General features: G+C 52.0%; 1 protein-coding gene across 1 annotated transcript; it reads left to right on the top strand.

The window, feature by feature from the left end:
- The first annotated feature begins 3509 nt into the window (after positions 1 to 3509).
- AOC1 (amine oxidase copper containing 1) lies at positions 3510 to 11966 on the top strand. The gene is made up of 5 exons (XM_067745581.1): positions 3510 to 3650; positions 7479 to 9060; positions 9888 to 10173; positions 10528 to 10660; positions 10880 to 11966. The coding sequence occupies exons 2-5, from the start codon at positions 7482 to 7484 to the stop codon at positions 11147 to 11149; spliced, it is 2268 nt and encodes a 755-aa protein (XP_067601682.1). The 5' UTR covers positions 3510 to 3650; positions 7479 to 7481; the 3' UTR covers positions 11150 to 11966.
- Positions 11967 to 14609: the final 2643 nt, after the last annotated feature.

Consider the following 14609-nt stretch of genomic DNA (forward strand, 5'->3'; position numbering starts at 1 on the left):
ATTCCCTCAAGTCCCCCTCTTCGTCCCACTTTTCCACAGACGTGCACAAGGGGCTCATGGCTCTAACCACCTCCTCCCAGATACCCCACCTCCGCCCTCCTCGGCACAGTAGCAGATTCTGCCCAGGACTCACACCCCAGCCGGGCTCCTGGGAACACACCACCCATCTCAGCTCTGCAGCTCTGCTCCTACCTGCCCCCCCAGGACAACACTCGCCTCGGCTTTGTGGAGCCCTCAGGGTGGAGCAGCTCACCTGCCCTGAGCCACACACCTGCTAGGGCAGGGGGTGGGGGGATGTGAAGAGGGTGTGCTGGGTTGGATAGCGTCCCCCCAGATTCTTGTCCTTCCTGGAACCACAGAATGCGCCTTTATTTAGAAATAAGGTCATTGCGGGCTTCCCCGGTGGCACAGTGGTTGAGAGTCTGCCTGTCGATGCAGGGGACGCGGGTTCGTGCCCCGGTCCGGGAAGATCCCACATGCCGCAGAGCGGCTGGGCCCGTGAGCCATGGCCGCTGAGCCTGCGCGTCCGGAGCCTGTGCTCCGCAACGGGAGAGGCCACAGCAGTGAGAGTCCCGTGTTCCGCAAAAAAAAAAAAAAAAAAATAGTACAAAGAAATAAGGTCATTGCAGATTTAATTAGATAAAATGAAATTATACTGGAGTAGGGTGGGCCCTTAATCCAATGACTAGGTATCCCTGTAAGAAGAGGAGAGACATAGACACGGGGTGGGGGGCGGGGGAGGGGGGGAATGTCATGTGACCACGGGGCAGGGACTGGAGAGATGTGTCTACAAGCCAAGGAACCCTGGGACACCGGGGATTGCCGGCAACACCTGAGGCTGGAAGAGGCAAGCGAGGGCCCTCCCCTAGAGGTTTCAGAGGGAGCCTGGCCCTGCCAGCACCTTGATGTCAGCCTTCCAGCCTCCAGAACCGGGAAAGAATAAACTCCTGTTGTTTAAAACCACACAGTGTGTGGCACTTGTTACAGCAGCCCTGGGCGTCTAACGCAGGGGAATCTAAACAGAGCCGCAGGCCTTGAGAAGCCGGCAGTCCTGAGGGCCAGCTCCTTCTGAATCCTGCAGGATCCCAGTCGGGCACAACTCCTGCGGCACTTATTCTGTGCTACCCTGTAACATTTTTATCTTTCTGTGAACATTTTTTGTACTCCTTCAAAAAAAACACTGAAATGCGCACTTGTACGCCCTCCCTCCCTGCCTGCACAAAAGTAAGCGGTGGTCTCACCATCCTTCATCCTCCAGGAGTGAGCCCTGCAGGGGTACCTGCTCCCGAGGCTGTTTCTACCCTGAGATGCAACTACCTTGTGCCCACGTCCTGGGGATGGCGCTCCAGAACGACTGTGTCATCGCATCCCCTCCCTCAAGCATATTTCCCTACGTCTCTGCCAACACTTGGCGTCATCCAGCTTTCTCATTTCTGCCAGAAATGGGTATAAAATTATCTCTCATTGTTGAAGAATTTGCACTGTTCGAAAACCACTACATTTGGGCACCTTTTCACGTGCCCTTGCGCCCTTTAGGCTTCCCCTTCTGTAAGTTACCCTGAGATTCTTCACTCGTGTTTCCGTTGGGATGACTTCCTCATTCTGGTTGATTTTTTAGGAGTTTTGTGTGTGTTTCTAGATATTAGTCCCTCTCGATATTTTTTTAAAAACAGCTTTCTTGAGATAGCATCCTCTTACTACACAATTCACCCATCAAGTAAATAATCGGATGGATTTTAGTATATTCACAGATATATACAACCCTCACCACAGTCAATTTGAGAACATTTTCATCAGTTCAAAAAGAAACCCCACATCCATTTGGTATCACCACCTGCACAACCTCCCCTCCTCAGCCTGAAGCAACCACTAATCTACTTTCTGTCTCTATAGAGCTGCCTGTTCTGAATTCTTCATTTAAATGGAATCATATAATAGGTGGTCTTTCTTAACTGACTTCTTTCATTTCACATGTTTGTTGTTTTTGGGTTTTTGTTTTTTGCGGTACGCGGGCTTCTCACTGTTGTGGCCTCTCCCGTTGCGGAGCACAGGCTCCGGACGCGCAGGCTCAGCGGCCATGGCTCACGGACCCAGCCGCTCCGCGGCATGTGGGATCTTCCCGGACCGGGGCACGAACCCGTGTCCCCTGCATCGGCAGGCGGACTCTCAACCACTGCGCCACCAGGGAAGCCCCATTTCACATGTTTTAAGATTCATTCATACTGTAGCATGTATCAGTACTTCGGTTCTTTTGAATGCAGAATAGCATTCCATTGTGTGGATACGGCACATTTTGTTTATCCATTCATCAGTTGATGGACATTGGGCTGTTCCCACCTTTTGGCTATTATGAATAACGCTGCTATGAACATCCATATACAAGTTTCTGTGTGAGCATATGTTTTCATTTCTCATTCACTGAAGAGTGGAATTTCCGGACATACGGTAAGTCTATGTTTAATCATTTGAGGAGCTGCCAGCCTGTTTTCCGAAGTGGCTGCACCGTTCACATTCCTGAGGACTCTGTAGAGGGTTCTGATTTCTCCAAATCCTTAACCAGCACTTGTTATCTGACGTTCTGATTTCTGAAATTGCAAACAAGTATCGGGTTGATTAACAGTTTTCTCCTTCCTTCATCTAGCGGTCAGTAAATACTGAAATGACTTGCAAGAAGCAGGAAGATAATGATGAGAAAGACAAAAGGCATGTAATAATAAAAGAATAAGCCGTCAGGAATCGGTGAGCAAGGGAATTGTGTAGCTTGGTTCTCCCAAGCCACACAATGTTCCTGACTGTTCTTTCCCTTTGACCAAGAGCATCCTCTCTGCCCAGTTTTGCCCTTGCCATCTAACTAAGCCACTCTAGTACCATCTCCCCTCCTGGCACGGGTACCTGCCCCATCCCACCCGCACTTCCCTTTCCCTTTTCCCTTCTCTGGGCCGCAGCCTCAGCCCTCCCGATAGACTTTCTTCCCAGCCAACTCCTCCCTCCTTCCTGAATCCTGTCAGGGTCTCAGAGATGGCTAATATGACTTCTTCTGGAGTCTCAGCTCAGTGGCTTCTCTCTCCCAAACTACTCTGTCTCTGATTCTCCATTTACACATGGGTTAAATTCTCTGGTTTTTGTTTTGGTGTCCGTCTCTACCAGCTTCTGCCTCCGTCCGCATATCTGCTTCAGGTGAGACTACTTGCTGGTAAATTTCTCCTTTTCCTTATCTCCGGCCTCTGAAACTCACCACCTACTTTAACGGACCTTGGCACAGCACAGATCATAACAGAGGAAACACAGACAACGCCTGCGAAAGGTGTCCCTGCAGAAGGAGGATGATAGGGAAGCAGATCTAGGGCACAGGTGTTGTTGGGGAGAACAGAAGTGAACCCAGCTGCTAAAGTGGTGAAGGATTGGGCAGTTTCCAAACTTGGGTACTTGGGGTAACAGGCACCTTTTGGGCTGCAGCCACCAGAGCCCCGTGCACTTCCTTGTACCACTGCCCTTGCCCATTGTGGAGCTCCTGAGCTGTAGGTCACCACCTTGGTCAGCACATGCCTCACCCTGTCCCTCCCTCCAGGGCGGGACCAGTAGAGCCATAAAGCTCAAGGAGTCAGAGACAAAGTCTGGCAGCAGAGGTGAGTCCAGAGCAGAGCACACAGGTACGTACTGATGGGGTATCCGGGGAGAGTCAAGCAGGGGTTGACTGGGAAGGAGGGAAGCAAGGGAAGATGGACATGGAGTGAAGGGTCAAGAGAAACAAGTACACAGACACAGCCCAGAAGGTGTCACTCCAGGGCACAAGCCGCCCGGGGGCAAGATGGGAAATGTGCCGCGAGGAGGCGGCTTCTGTCCTTCGGGTGCTGGAGACGAGCAGTGGGGAGGAGAGGGTGCGTTTCACATCTCCCAGCATGGAGGTCTCACTGGCCACTAAGTTCTCCCTTCTCCCATGGCTTCATTGTCCACCTCACCCACTGCCCATTTGGACATTGGACAAGAGGATGGTCCTGGGAAAGGGAAAGGTTAAAGGAATCGCCAAGTTCGGCTTAAAGGACCGCAGGTCTCTTCCTCATCTCCCTCCTTAGCGGAGCAGAAAGCAATCTGGGGATAAGAAGTGTTGATGAAAATTCAGTTAACTACCAAGTTAAGAAGGAAAAAGGAGAATTTGATGCAAGTCAAACTGAGGATTAGAACTCAGGGAGCAGATTCTCAGGAAGCTCTGAGAGCTGCTCTGCCAGTTAGAAGTGGAAGGCACAGTCACTTACATTTTCAAGACAAAAGGATCATACATCAAAATGCCATATTGACATTTTACATAAAGTTCACCAAGGATGCACAGTCCAGGTAAACACACACGGAGCAAAGCAGCAAGTCACCATGACCCCCTGCAGAGCCGGGAAAGTACACTCTTCTTATAAGCAGTTACATTGCTAGCATCAGAAGAAGGGGAAAAAATTGATCTTTACGGTCCAGCAGGCACTCCCATCTTTGAGGACCTCTGGTTAATGTGTAACGCAGATGCACCTTGCATTTTAAGGAGGGAAGGAGGGAGGCCCAAACAAACACAGAGAGAGAATTCTATGTTTAAGTTTTTCTTGCCCTACCTTAAAATGTAAATTTTATTTCATTATTTCCCCCCTTTAAGATCATTAATCTTTCAGTAGAAAGCATTTGATGAGCAAATATTTGGTCCCCCAAGGCCAGGATGGTTGCTTATCTGCTCTGGATCCACCATGTCCCCCAGTGCCCTGTCTTAACAGCCCAGTTCTTTCTTTCCTTTAAGGGGATTAGGCTAGTAGAATGCTTGGCATGGACCGATAGGCAACTCTAGGTTGTCCGATAAGACTTATGCCAATTTTACCCTGTATGTGAACTGTGCGTGCCCACTGTTTTATATAGAGCTATAGATATGATCGGTAGTTTCAAGTCATTTAGACATCGGTATTTTAGGTGGAGTTTTGAATATACATCGAGAGGCACAAGAGATTATTACTCTCTAAATGACATAGAACACAATCAACATGGCCAGCAACAATAGCAAAGTCAGAAGCAGAGATCTAAGCTATGAGTCCCCAGAACTGAACCATTTATTCAAGATTTCATTTAGACTAGAAAGGGAATTCCCCAGGGCAGAAATCTGATTTCTTATGCGAGTCATTAGAAGGTTATATCAGAGGACTCATCTGGTATGAGAGCACAACACTGTCTGGGTAATAGCGTAAGTTTTCCCCTGCAAAGCAGTTTTAAAAATCAAGCGTCGTTTGATTTTTCAACAGCACTTTCTCATCATAGAAACTTAAGAACTGAGTAAACTAATGGAATGTAGTAAACCAATATGGAGGTATAGGCCGATGGGGAGACTTTTTATAGATGATAGAAACATCTGAAAAGTCAGTGACAGCAAGTTATGTGGGGTTATCTCGGCCTTGTGTGGACTTAGGAATTGGATGACAAATCCAACAGCAGCTAAATTGCCCCTAGTAACTATATTCTGTGACAGTGTCACTAAAGAGTTCTCTTCCTGTCCTAAACTTTGGGGCAAAAACATAGCTAGAAATAAAACAATAACTTTTTGATAGAGAGACAGACTTTTGGTAAACAGTACAATTGAACCGGGAGGATGGGTCTCAGAGGCCTGGTTTCGACGCTTGCTACTGTTGCCGTCTTCTTCTCATCCTAGCTTGGTGATGCTCGCCTTAGTTGAAACCAAAAACAGGGATCCAAGTCCATTCAAGTGGAGGGGTCTTTTTAAGACGAGAGGTGTGAGTCCATGAATTAGTGTTTTTCAGTTTGGCTGTGCATGGATTAGTTAATAATACTGATACTTGATAAGGTTCTTTCCATCATGGCTGCAAAGAATCTTTTATCTGATGTCCTTTCCAACAAACAAAATCTCTAGGTTGTAATCCACGATCCTTTGCACCTCCTGGGAGCTTGCTGTAAAAGTAGTTACCGATTTTTTTAATTGTCTCAGTAAGTCCCTGTCAATAATACAATATATTTCCTCTGCACCACTATGGGTGAAGTTTTCCAAAATATTGTTTTCCCCAGAAAAACCTTTTTTCAGACACCCAGCGAGTTAAAGAATGTACATGTTGGAGTAATAGCCATTGGGCTTCAAAAGACACTATAGGTTTCATTTTGTTTTATCAGGTCTAAACCATATTTGTGTGGAGGGGTCAAAATTCCCCCTTTTTGTTGCCATATCTGTTTCTCTCCTTTAGAGGTGATTTCTTGAGCCTGTAGAAAGAAATCTTTTATTGAGTTAGCAGGGTTAGCGGACAGCAGTGGACATTCCGGAGGCTGGACAGGACGAATATTAAAGCTGCCCATCTGGCGGCAGCATCCGCAAGCTGGTTTCCTTTACCTTCTGCAGCGTCAGATTTGGAATGCCGTGTTGTTTTCCTAATTGCTAACTGTTTGGGCGGTTGTATAATGATTAATAACTCTTCAACCTGTTTTCTATTCTTTTTAAGTTGTCCTGAAGAGGTTTAAAACCTCACTGTTTTCACAGCATTCCAAAGTTGTATGCCACTCCAAAAGCATAGCAACTGTCGGTATAAATATTTGTTACCTGGGCTTCCCTGGTGGCGCAGTGGTTGAGAGTCCGCCTGCCGATGCAGGGGACACGGGTTCGTGCCCCAGTCCGGGAAGATCCCACATGCCGCGGAGCGGCTGGGCCCGTGAGCCATGGTCACTGAGCCTGCGCGTCCGGAGCCTGTCCTCCGCAACGGGAGAGGCCACAACAGTGAGAGGCCCGCGTACCGCGAAATAAAAATAAATAAATAAATAAAATAAAAAGCTCGCACTTCTTGAGTGCTTCCCAGGAGGCAGGCTTTGTTCTAAACACTTTATCCTTATTGTCCAACCGATTTTTCCATTTATTTCCATTTCACCGTTGGGTGAATGGAGGCCCAGAGAGTTTAAGCAAGGAGCCTAAGGCCACACAGCTGTTCCCAATGGTGAGATGTACTAGACTGGAAACCTGGCAGCCTGGCTCCAGAGCCACATCTTTGAACTTCTACACTAAATTTCAGATTTTATCTACATAAAAAATATCGTGTTGTATCAAAAATGCAGTTTTGCCGTCAATACCCATGGCACAACAGGCATTTTGTGGGATTTGAGGGGCACTGTGAATCTCCGAGTGACCTAAAGCTGGAGAGATAAGAGCTGCCCCGCAGATAACGCACAGAGAAGGGGAAAAGGAGTTTGCACAAGTAAGAAAATCTACGGGACTAAAAGAGGTTTACGGACCAGGGAGGAGACAGCAGAATTAAAGTCGATGGACAGCAGAGACCAGAGCAGTGTTGGGAGCTGCGTGCGTCCCCTGCTGCCACGGAGGGCTGCCTCGAGCTGGGCGGGGACGAGCCAGGAAGTGAGTCTGTGGGAAAAACACGAGGCCAAGGGATATCGTAGTCCAAGACCCGACCTGGTGGAAACCCATTTCCTCCCATAAAACTAAGTTCATCTATTCCACTGCATTCCAGACCATGGGGCGGAAGACCCTGGCCCTCGGCTGGGCGGGTGCTGTCATCCTGGTGCTACAGACATTGGCCGCGGCAGAGGGCTCCCCACGGACCCCGGGCAACAAGGGCAGGGTGTTTGCGGACCTGAGCGCCCAAGAGCTGAAGACCGTGCACGGCTTCCTTTGGTCCCAGAAGGAGCTGAGGCTGCAGCCAGCCAGCACGTTGACCATGGCCAAGAACTCCGTGTTCCTCATTGAGATGCTGCTGCCCAAGAAGCAACACGTGCTGAAATTTCTGGATAAAGGCCTCCGGGCTCCCGTTCGGGAAGCGCGCGCTGTCATCTTCTTCGGAGCCCAGGAGCATCCCAACATCACCGAGTTTGCTGTGGGACCACTGCCCAGGCCCCATTACATGCGACACCTGCCGCACAAGCCCGGGCACCAGGCCTCCTGGGCCTCCAGGCCCATGTCCAAGGCAGAGTATACCCTCCTGAGCCACACCCTAGAGGAGGCCAGCAAACCCCTGCACCAGTTTTTCCGTCACACCACGGGCTTCACGTTTGGAAACTGCCACGAGCGGTGCCTGACGTTCACAGACGTGGCGCCCCGTGGCCTGGCCTCCGGCCAGCGCCGCTCTTGGTTCATCCTGCAGCGCCATATGGAAGGCTACTTCCTGCACCCCACTGGGCTGGAGCTCCTGGTGGATCACGCAAGCACGAACCCCCAAGACTGGACGGTGGAGCAGGTCTGGTACAACGGGAAGTTCTACCGCAGTCCCGCAGAGCTGGCTCAGAAGTATGACGACGGAGAGGTGGATGCGGTAGTCCTGGAAGACCCGCTCGCCAAGGACAAGGATGGAGAGAACCTACCAGAGGCAGCCCTCTTCTCCTTCTACCAGCCACGTGGGGACTTCGCCATCACCAAGAACGGCCCCCGCCTGGTGCAGCCCGAGGGCCCCCGCTACAGCCTGGAGGACAACACCGTGCTCTACGGGGGCTGGAGCTTCGCCTTCCGGCTGCGCTCGTCCTCGGGGCTGCAGGTCCTGGACGTGCACTTCGGAGGTGAGCGTATAGCCTACGAGGTGAGCGTGCAGGAGGCCGTGGCGCTGTACGGAGGACACACGCCCGCGGGCATGCAGACCAAGTACATAGACGTCGGCTGGGGCTTGGGCAGCGTCACTCATGAGCTGGCCCCTGGCATCGACTGCCCGGAGACGGCCACCTTCCTGGATGCCCTCCACTACTACGACGCCGACGGTCCTGTCCTCTACCCTCGAGCCCTCTGTCTCTTCGAGATGCCTACGGGGGTGCCCATCCGGCGGCATTTCAACTCCAACTTCAGCGACGGCTTCAACTTCTACGCGGGCCTCAAGGGCCAGGTGCTCGTGCTGAGGACCACTTCGACGGTCTACAATTATGACTATATCTGGGACTTCATCTTCTACCCCAATGGGGTGATGGAGGCCAAGATGCACGCCACCGGCTATGTCCACGCCACCTTCTACACCCCCGAGGGGCTGCGCCACGGGACCCGCCTGCACACACACCTGCTTGGCAACCTGCACACCCACCTAGTGCATTACCGCGTTGACCTGGACGTGGCAGGTAGGACTCGGGCTCGTAACCACCCTCCGGGCCAAATGTCCACATCAGAGCAATAACTTACACTCGTGGGAGATGGTGCTTAGACCCCCCCTGGAAGCGCAATACCAGGAGAGTTTACCCAGCCTGCATGCGTGGAACCTGCAGTGCTAGAAACCCGTGTGCCCCTGCAAAATGGTGAACGTGAATAGTGCCAGCTGTTCCCCTGGTGCTGCATTGACCCCCTAGGGGGACGGACCGGAGAGAAAGGCGTGCACAGGGCGGGGGAGGTGATAATGCCCAGTGGTGCTTTGAGTGGATGCGGTGACGTCGGGAATACTCTTCGTGTCTCCTGAGTTAGTGGTGTCACCTTAAAAGATGTCATGGGCGTAATGACAGGATGTGGCCTGACATCAAATCACATGTTAGAAGAGCCCCCCGTGACCAGGTGGGCGGCTTCTTCTCACTCCGCCCCTCTTGCCCCTGGGCCCAGCGGGCACAGACATAGTCTCTTCCCCTGGGGAAAGGCCAGCTGCCCTTTGCTGGGACCAAGGCATAGTCTCTTCCCCTGGGGAAAGGTCAGCTGCCCTTTGCTGGGGCCAAGGCCTCAGCAAACAGACACAGAGCTCTGCTCTCAAGAGGAACTGTGCAGAGTCGCGGTGGAATCACCGCAGCTGCCGTGCCCGACTCTGAGCTGTCTGCTAGTTCCTTGGTCCCTTCCCTCCACCACCGTCTGGCTCAGTGCACGCCCCGGATACCCTCTCCACTCCCATGGTTTGTTGCTGGGTGTGGTCGGGAAGGAGGGCCCAGGGCGGAGCGCTTGACTCTCCTCCTTCCCTGCACACACGCAGGCACGAAGAATAGCTTCCAGACCCTGCACATGAAGCTAGAAAACATTACCAACCCCTGGAGCCCGAGACACCGCCTGGTCCAGCCGACTCTCCAGGAGACGAAGTTCTCCCGGGAGCGTCAGGCGGCCTTCCTCTTCAGACAGACTCTGCCCAAGTACCTGCTCTTTACCAGCCCCAAGAAGAACCCCTGGGGCCACAAGCGCAGCTACCGACTGCAGATCCACTCCATGGCCGACCAAGTGCTGCCCCCGGGCTGGCAGGAGGAACGGGCTGTCACCTGGGCCAGGTGAGGGAGGCCCAGGAGGCCGGGAGGGCGGGAGGTTCTTCTCGGTGTCCCTGTGTTTCCCTGTGTCCGTGTGCATCTGTGTTTCTGTCCAGGAGATTCTGAGTCTATGCTGTGGTATGTCTGGGCGTGTGTGTGTACGTGTGCACGTGTGTACGATCTTGGTCACATGGCTCTGTTTTGGGGGGGAAGTACAGAGCCCCTGCGGAGCCCTGGAGCCTCTGTTGACAGTGCGTCTGGCTGACTCCCGGGGATGATCCCGCAGCTGAGCGAAGGCAGTAACTTTCCCCCATCATCGACCCTGAAGATGTTCCCTGGGAGCGGCTGGAGGCTACCTTCCTCTCTCTGCCCGGACAGGTATCCCCTGGCAGTGACCAAATACCGGGAGTCGGAGCTATGCAGCAGCAGCGTCTACAACCAGAACGACCCCTGGGACCCGCCTGTGGTCTTTGAGGAGTTTCTTCACAACAATGAGAACATTGAAGATGAGGTACCAGCTCTGCCCTTTCCAGCCCCGCCCTGAGACCAGATCCCCGCTCGGTCCCAAGATCTGTGCCCGGTCCCAGGATGGTGAGGGCCGGCCTGCTGCTTGGGGAGCAAGCTCGGTGGTCACTGGATTTGCTCCTTCCTTAAACATGGGGCTTAGGGGGGGTTGCCCACTCCTTCCCCTCTGAACATCCTCAGCACCGCCTACCCCTCTCTCCTGTAGGACCTGGTGGCCTGGGTCACAGTGGGCTTCCTGCACATCCCCCACTCCGAGGACATCCCCAACACGGCCACGCCCGGGAACTCCGTGGGCTTCCTGCTCCGGCCCTTCAACTTCTTCCCAGAGGACCCGTCCCTGGCGTCCAGAGACCTCGTGGTCGTGAGGCCTCTGGAAAATGGCTCCACCTATGTCCAGCGCTGGATCCCTGAGGAGGACGGGGGCTGCTTGATGCCTCCCCCTTTTAGCTACAATGGAACCTACAGGCCTGTGTGAAGGCCCCCTCCCCCCACTAACTCCCACCTGAAGCCCGAGTGCCCCCCTTACCCCAAGCACAGACAGTAAACCCCCTCAGGCCTCAACTCCTATGCTGCCTCCTGCACAAGGCGTAGCAGATGAGGCCATACACCAGGCCGGGCGTGCGGCACACACACCGATGAGAAACACAGGCCTTGGCCTCCACCCCAGAGAAGACCTCCATCACTAAGGCGAGGACACTCACTGAAATACTAGTTGACCTATCAGATCAGTTTGGAGAATCTGAGGCTGACGGCTCCCTCTCGGGGGGCTGTGGGGGACCCTTCTGGGTGGCTGACAGGCATGCAATAGTGCAACCACAGGAAGACACTATGGAAAAATCGAGCAAAATTGCCAACACCTTTACCCTTTGACACACTGATCCAACTTCTCAGAGTTATCCTGGAGATCTACCTACAAACAGAGGAAGAATAGATGTACACAGTAATCCACTGCAGTACTGTTGGTACTGGCAGAGCCTGGAAACGACCCAAACGTCCTTCTACAGGAGAGAGCCTATAGATCTGAATAAACTACGGAGTGTCCACACAGTGCCAGTTTAGGTGATTGTAAAAGAAACGAATGAACAGGGGCATTCTCTAGACTGATGGGGAAAGATCTTCAGGATATACTAAGTAAGAAAATAGGTATAGAACAATATATAGATAGCATGCTAATCTTCGTGTAAGAGAGCAACATATGTATTCATAAAAACCCAAGAAAAATACACATGATTCTAATATAAATGGTTACCCATTGTCTTCGTCCATTCAAGCTGCTGTAACAAAATACCGTAGTCTGGGGGGCTTTTAAACAGCAAAAGTTTATTGCTCACAGTTCTGGAGGCTGCAAGTCCAGGATCAGGGTACCAGCAAGGTCACGTGAGGGGCTTCTTCTGGGTCAAAGACCTGTGACTTTTCGGTACATCCTCCCATGGCAGAGGGGTGAGGGGTCTTCCGGGGTCTCTTTTATAAGAAGATTAATCGATTCGTGAGGGCTCCGCCTTCATGACTTAAGCACCTCCCAAAGGCCCCACCTCCTAACACCATCACATTGGACATTAGCGGGGACACAGGCGTTGAAACCACAGCACTGAAGACACAGGGAGAAACGGGATGGCTGAGGCAGGGTAGGGAGAAGAGATGCTCCATTTGGCTGGGTTTCTTTGTGGGCTTTTTTTTTTTGAGTGAAGAGAGCCTGAAGGGACCCACAGTGGGGCGGGCAGGGTGGTGGGGAGGGGCGGGGTCTCCTCCCTCCCTCTGGAGATCGAGGGAGCCTCCAAGTGTCCCGGCCACAGCGCAGTCCCAGGTCGGTGGGTCCCCAGGTGCCATCACCCCCCACCCCAGTGCTATGTTGTTTTTATCTTTTAATCATGGGAACATATTACCTACTCAAAATAATAAAATCTAAGTTTTAAAAGAAAAAGAGAAGGAGGGAGGAAGGAAGGAACTCTTATTGCTGATTAACGGGATAAAGCAGCTGGCCAGGATGGACGGATAGACAGACTCAACCCCCCACAAAGATTTCCACATTCTAACGTCCCTGGGACCTGGGAATACGTCACCTTACACGGCAAAAGGAAGGCGTTCTGCAGGTGTGATTAAGGTAAGTATCCTGAGATGGGAAATTCTCCAGGTGGCTCGATATCATCACAAGGATTTCTCAGCGTAAATCTTCTATATTGTTCTTGGGTCTGGGGTGGGTTTTTTCCTTCTGAGAGTCCTTCCCGGTAAGAGAGAGACAGGGGGTCAGAGAGGAGAGAAGCTGCCACACTGCTGGCTCTGAAGTCGGGGAAGGCGCAACAAGCCAGGGGTGTCGGTGGAAAAGGCAAGGACGTGGATTTTCCCCAAGAGCCTTTATTAGCAACACAGCCCTGCAGACTCTAGACGGTAAGAGAATAAACGTGTTGCTTGAAGCCACTAAGCCTATGGCAGCTTATGTATGGCAGCGATAGGAACCAATACAACAGGTGTGGATTTCCACCCGGACGACTGTGGCTGGAAGGAAGCAGAACAAGCGAATCCTCCGCTGCCCCCTCACCACCACCTATGTGTCCCCATCTCTGCTTGGAGCTCAGTCACCCAAGCGAGCCCAGGACCAGGATCTGCCGACTGGGAACCAGGGCACACAGGGGGAGGGGGCCGAGTCCTGGCTTTTTGACTGGATGTTAATTATACAGATTCCAACCTTTCCCCCAAGACAGAAGATCGTAATTGGTTTAAGGGGACCCAGATGAGAGCAGGTTAGAAACCAGAGGACAAGGGGCTCCTTCACATGCGTTTTGTTGTGTGTGTGGGACTGTTGCATCCCCACCCACACTGGGGGCAGCTTGAAGACCAAAACCCACCCCTCGCTTACCTCTGTGTCTCTTCATAGCAGGTCTGATGGTGTTCTGCATTCAGTGGCCCCCAGTGGTGCTTGTTGAGTGGCTGAGTCACCAACAGCCTAAGAAATGCAAACTCCAGATACACCTACTCCTCGTGTCCTCTTCCCCCCACCCTGTTCTTGTTCCCTGGCCCTAATAATTTGGGCCATTTCCCTGGCTACAGCACCACCTCCCCACCTAATGAGACAGCAAGAAAACCTGAGTGTCACACCTAAAAAGGCAGCCACAAGCACCCCAGAGTCTTCACCTCCCCCTCGTGCAGGCTCCAGACCCCTGGTGGTCCTTGCAGGCAAGCACTTTTCAACCTCCTTGCTTTGTGTGATAATACCACCTGTGTGATAACTGACCTGCTCTTTTGAATTGCACGATTCCCTGTCCTGGGGCCACTTGAGCTCCACATCCCATAATCTGGAATTTCTAATGGATGAAACCAGGGTAAATCTGATAAAAATGAAAACATACCAAGTGTAGATGTTGGATCCAAGGATTTGGCTAGAAAGTTAAAAGGACGCCTACTAGGGAACTCCCCGGTGGTCCAGTGGTTAAGATTCTGCACTTTCATCGCTGAGGTCACAGGTTTGACCCCCGTTCAGGGAACTAAGATCCCACAAGCTGTGCAGTGCAGCCAAAAAAAAAAAAAAAAAAAAGACACCTACCAAACCCACAGGCTAGGGCATTCAAGGGTTGGTTTGCAAAAGTCACAGTATCCCCATCAATGCCTGAGAATTGATTCCGTGTTACAGTTACCCACTACCACGTAACAAACTGCCCCAATTTAGTGGCATAAAATAACAAGTATTTTATTATGCTCCCAAACTCTGTGGGACAGGGATTCAGACAGGACACACCAGGGACGGCTTGTCTCTGCTCCATGATGTCTGGGGCCTCAGCAGGGAGGGCTCAAAAGCTGAGAGTATCTCAGAAGACGAGGAGGAACATCTGGAATCTTCTTCCCTTATGTGTCTGGCACCTGGGCTGGGATGACTCGAAGGCTATGCTCAGGAGGGACTATAGACGGAGCACTTATGCATGGCCTCTCCACGTGGCTTGGGC

The sequence above is a fragment of the Pseudorca crassidens genome, chromosome 8 (genome assembly GCF_039906515.1).
Source record: "Pseudorca crassidens isolate mPseCra1 chromosome 8, mPseCra1.hap1, whole genome shotgun sequence".
NCBI classification, from domain to species: domain Eukaryota; kingdom Metazoa; phylum Chordata; class Mammalia; order Artiodactyla; family Delphinidae; genus Pseudorca; species Pseudorca crassidens.

Bases quoted from the DNA above. Each gene is read 5' to 3' on its own strand.
- AOC1 (XM_067745581.1), top strand. From the start codon at position 7,482: ATGGGGCGGAAGACCCTGGCCCTCGGCTGGGCGGGTGCTGTCATCCTG. The intron at 9,061-9,887 runs GTAGGACTCGGG...GCACACACGCAG, and splicing joins CGTTGACCTGGACGTGGCAG to GCACGAAGAATAGCTTCCAG. The intron at 10,174-10,527 runs GTGAGGGAGGCC...CTGCCCGGACAG, and splicing joins CGGGCTGTCACCTGGGCCAG to GTATCCCCTGGCAGTGACCA.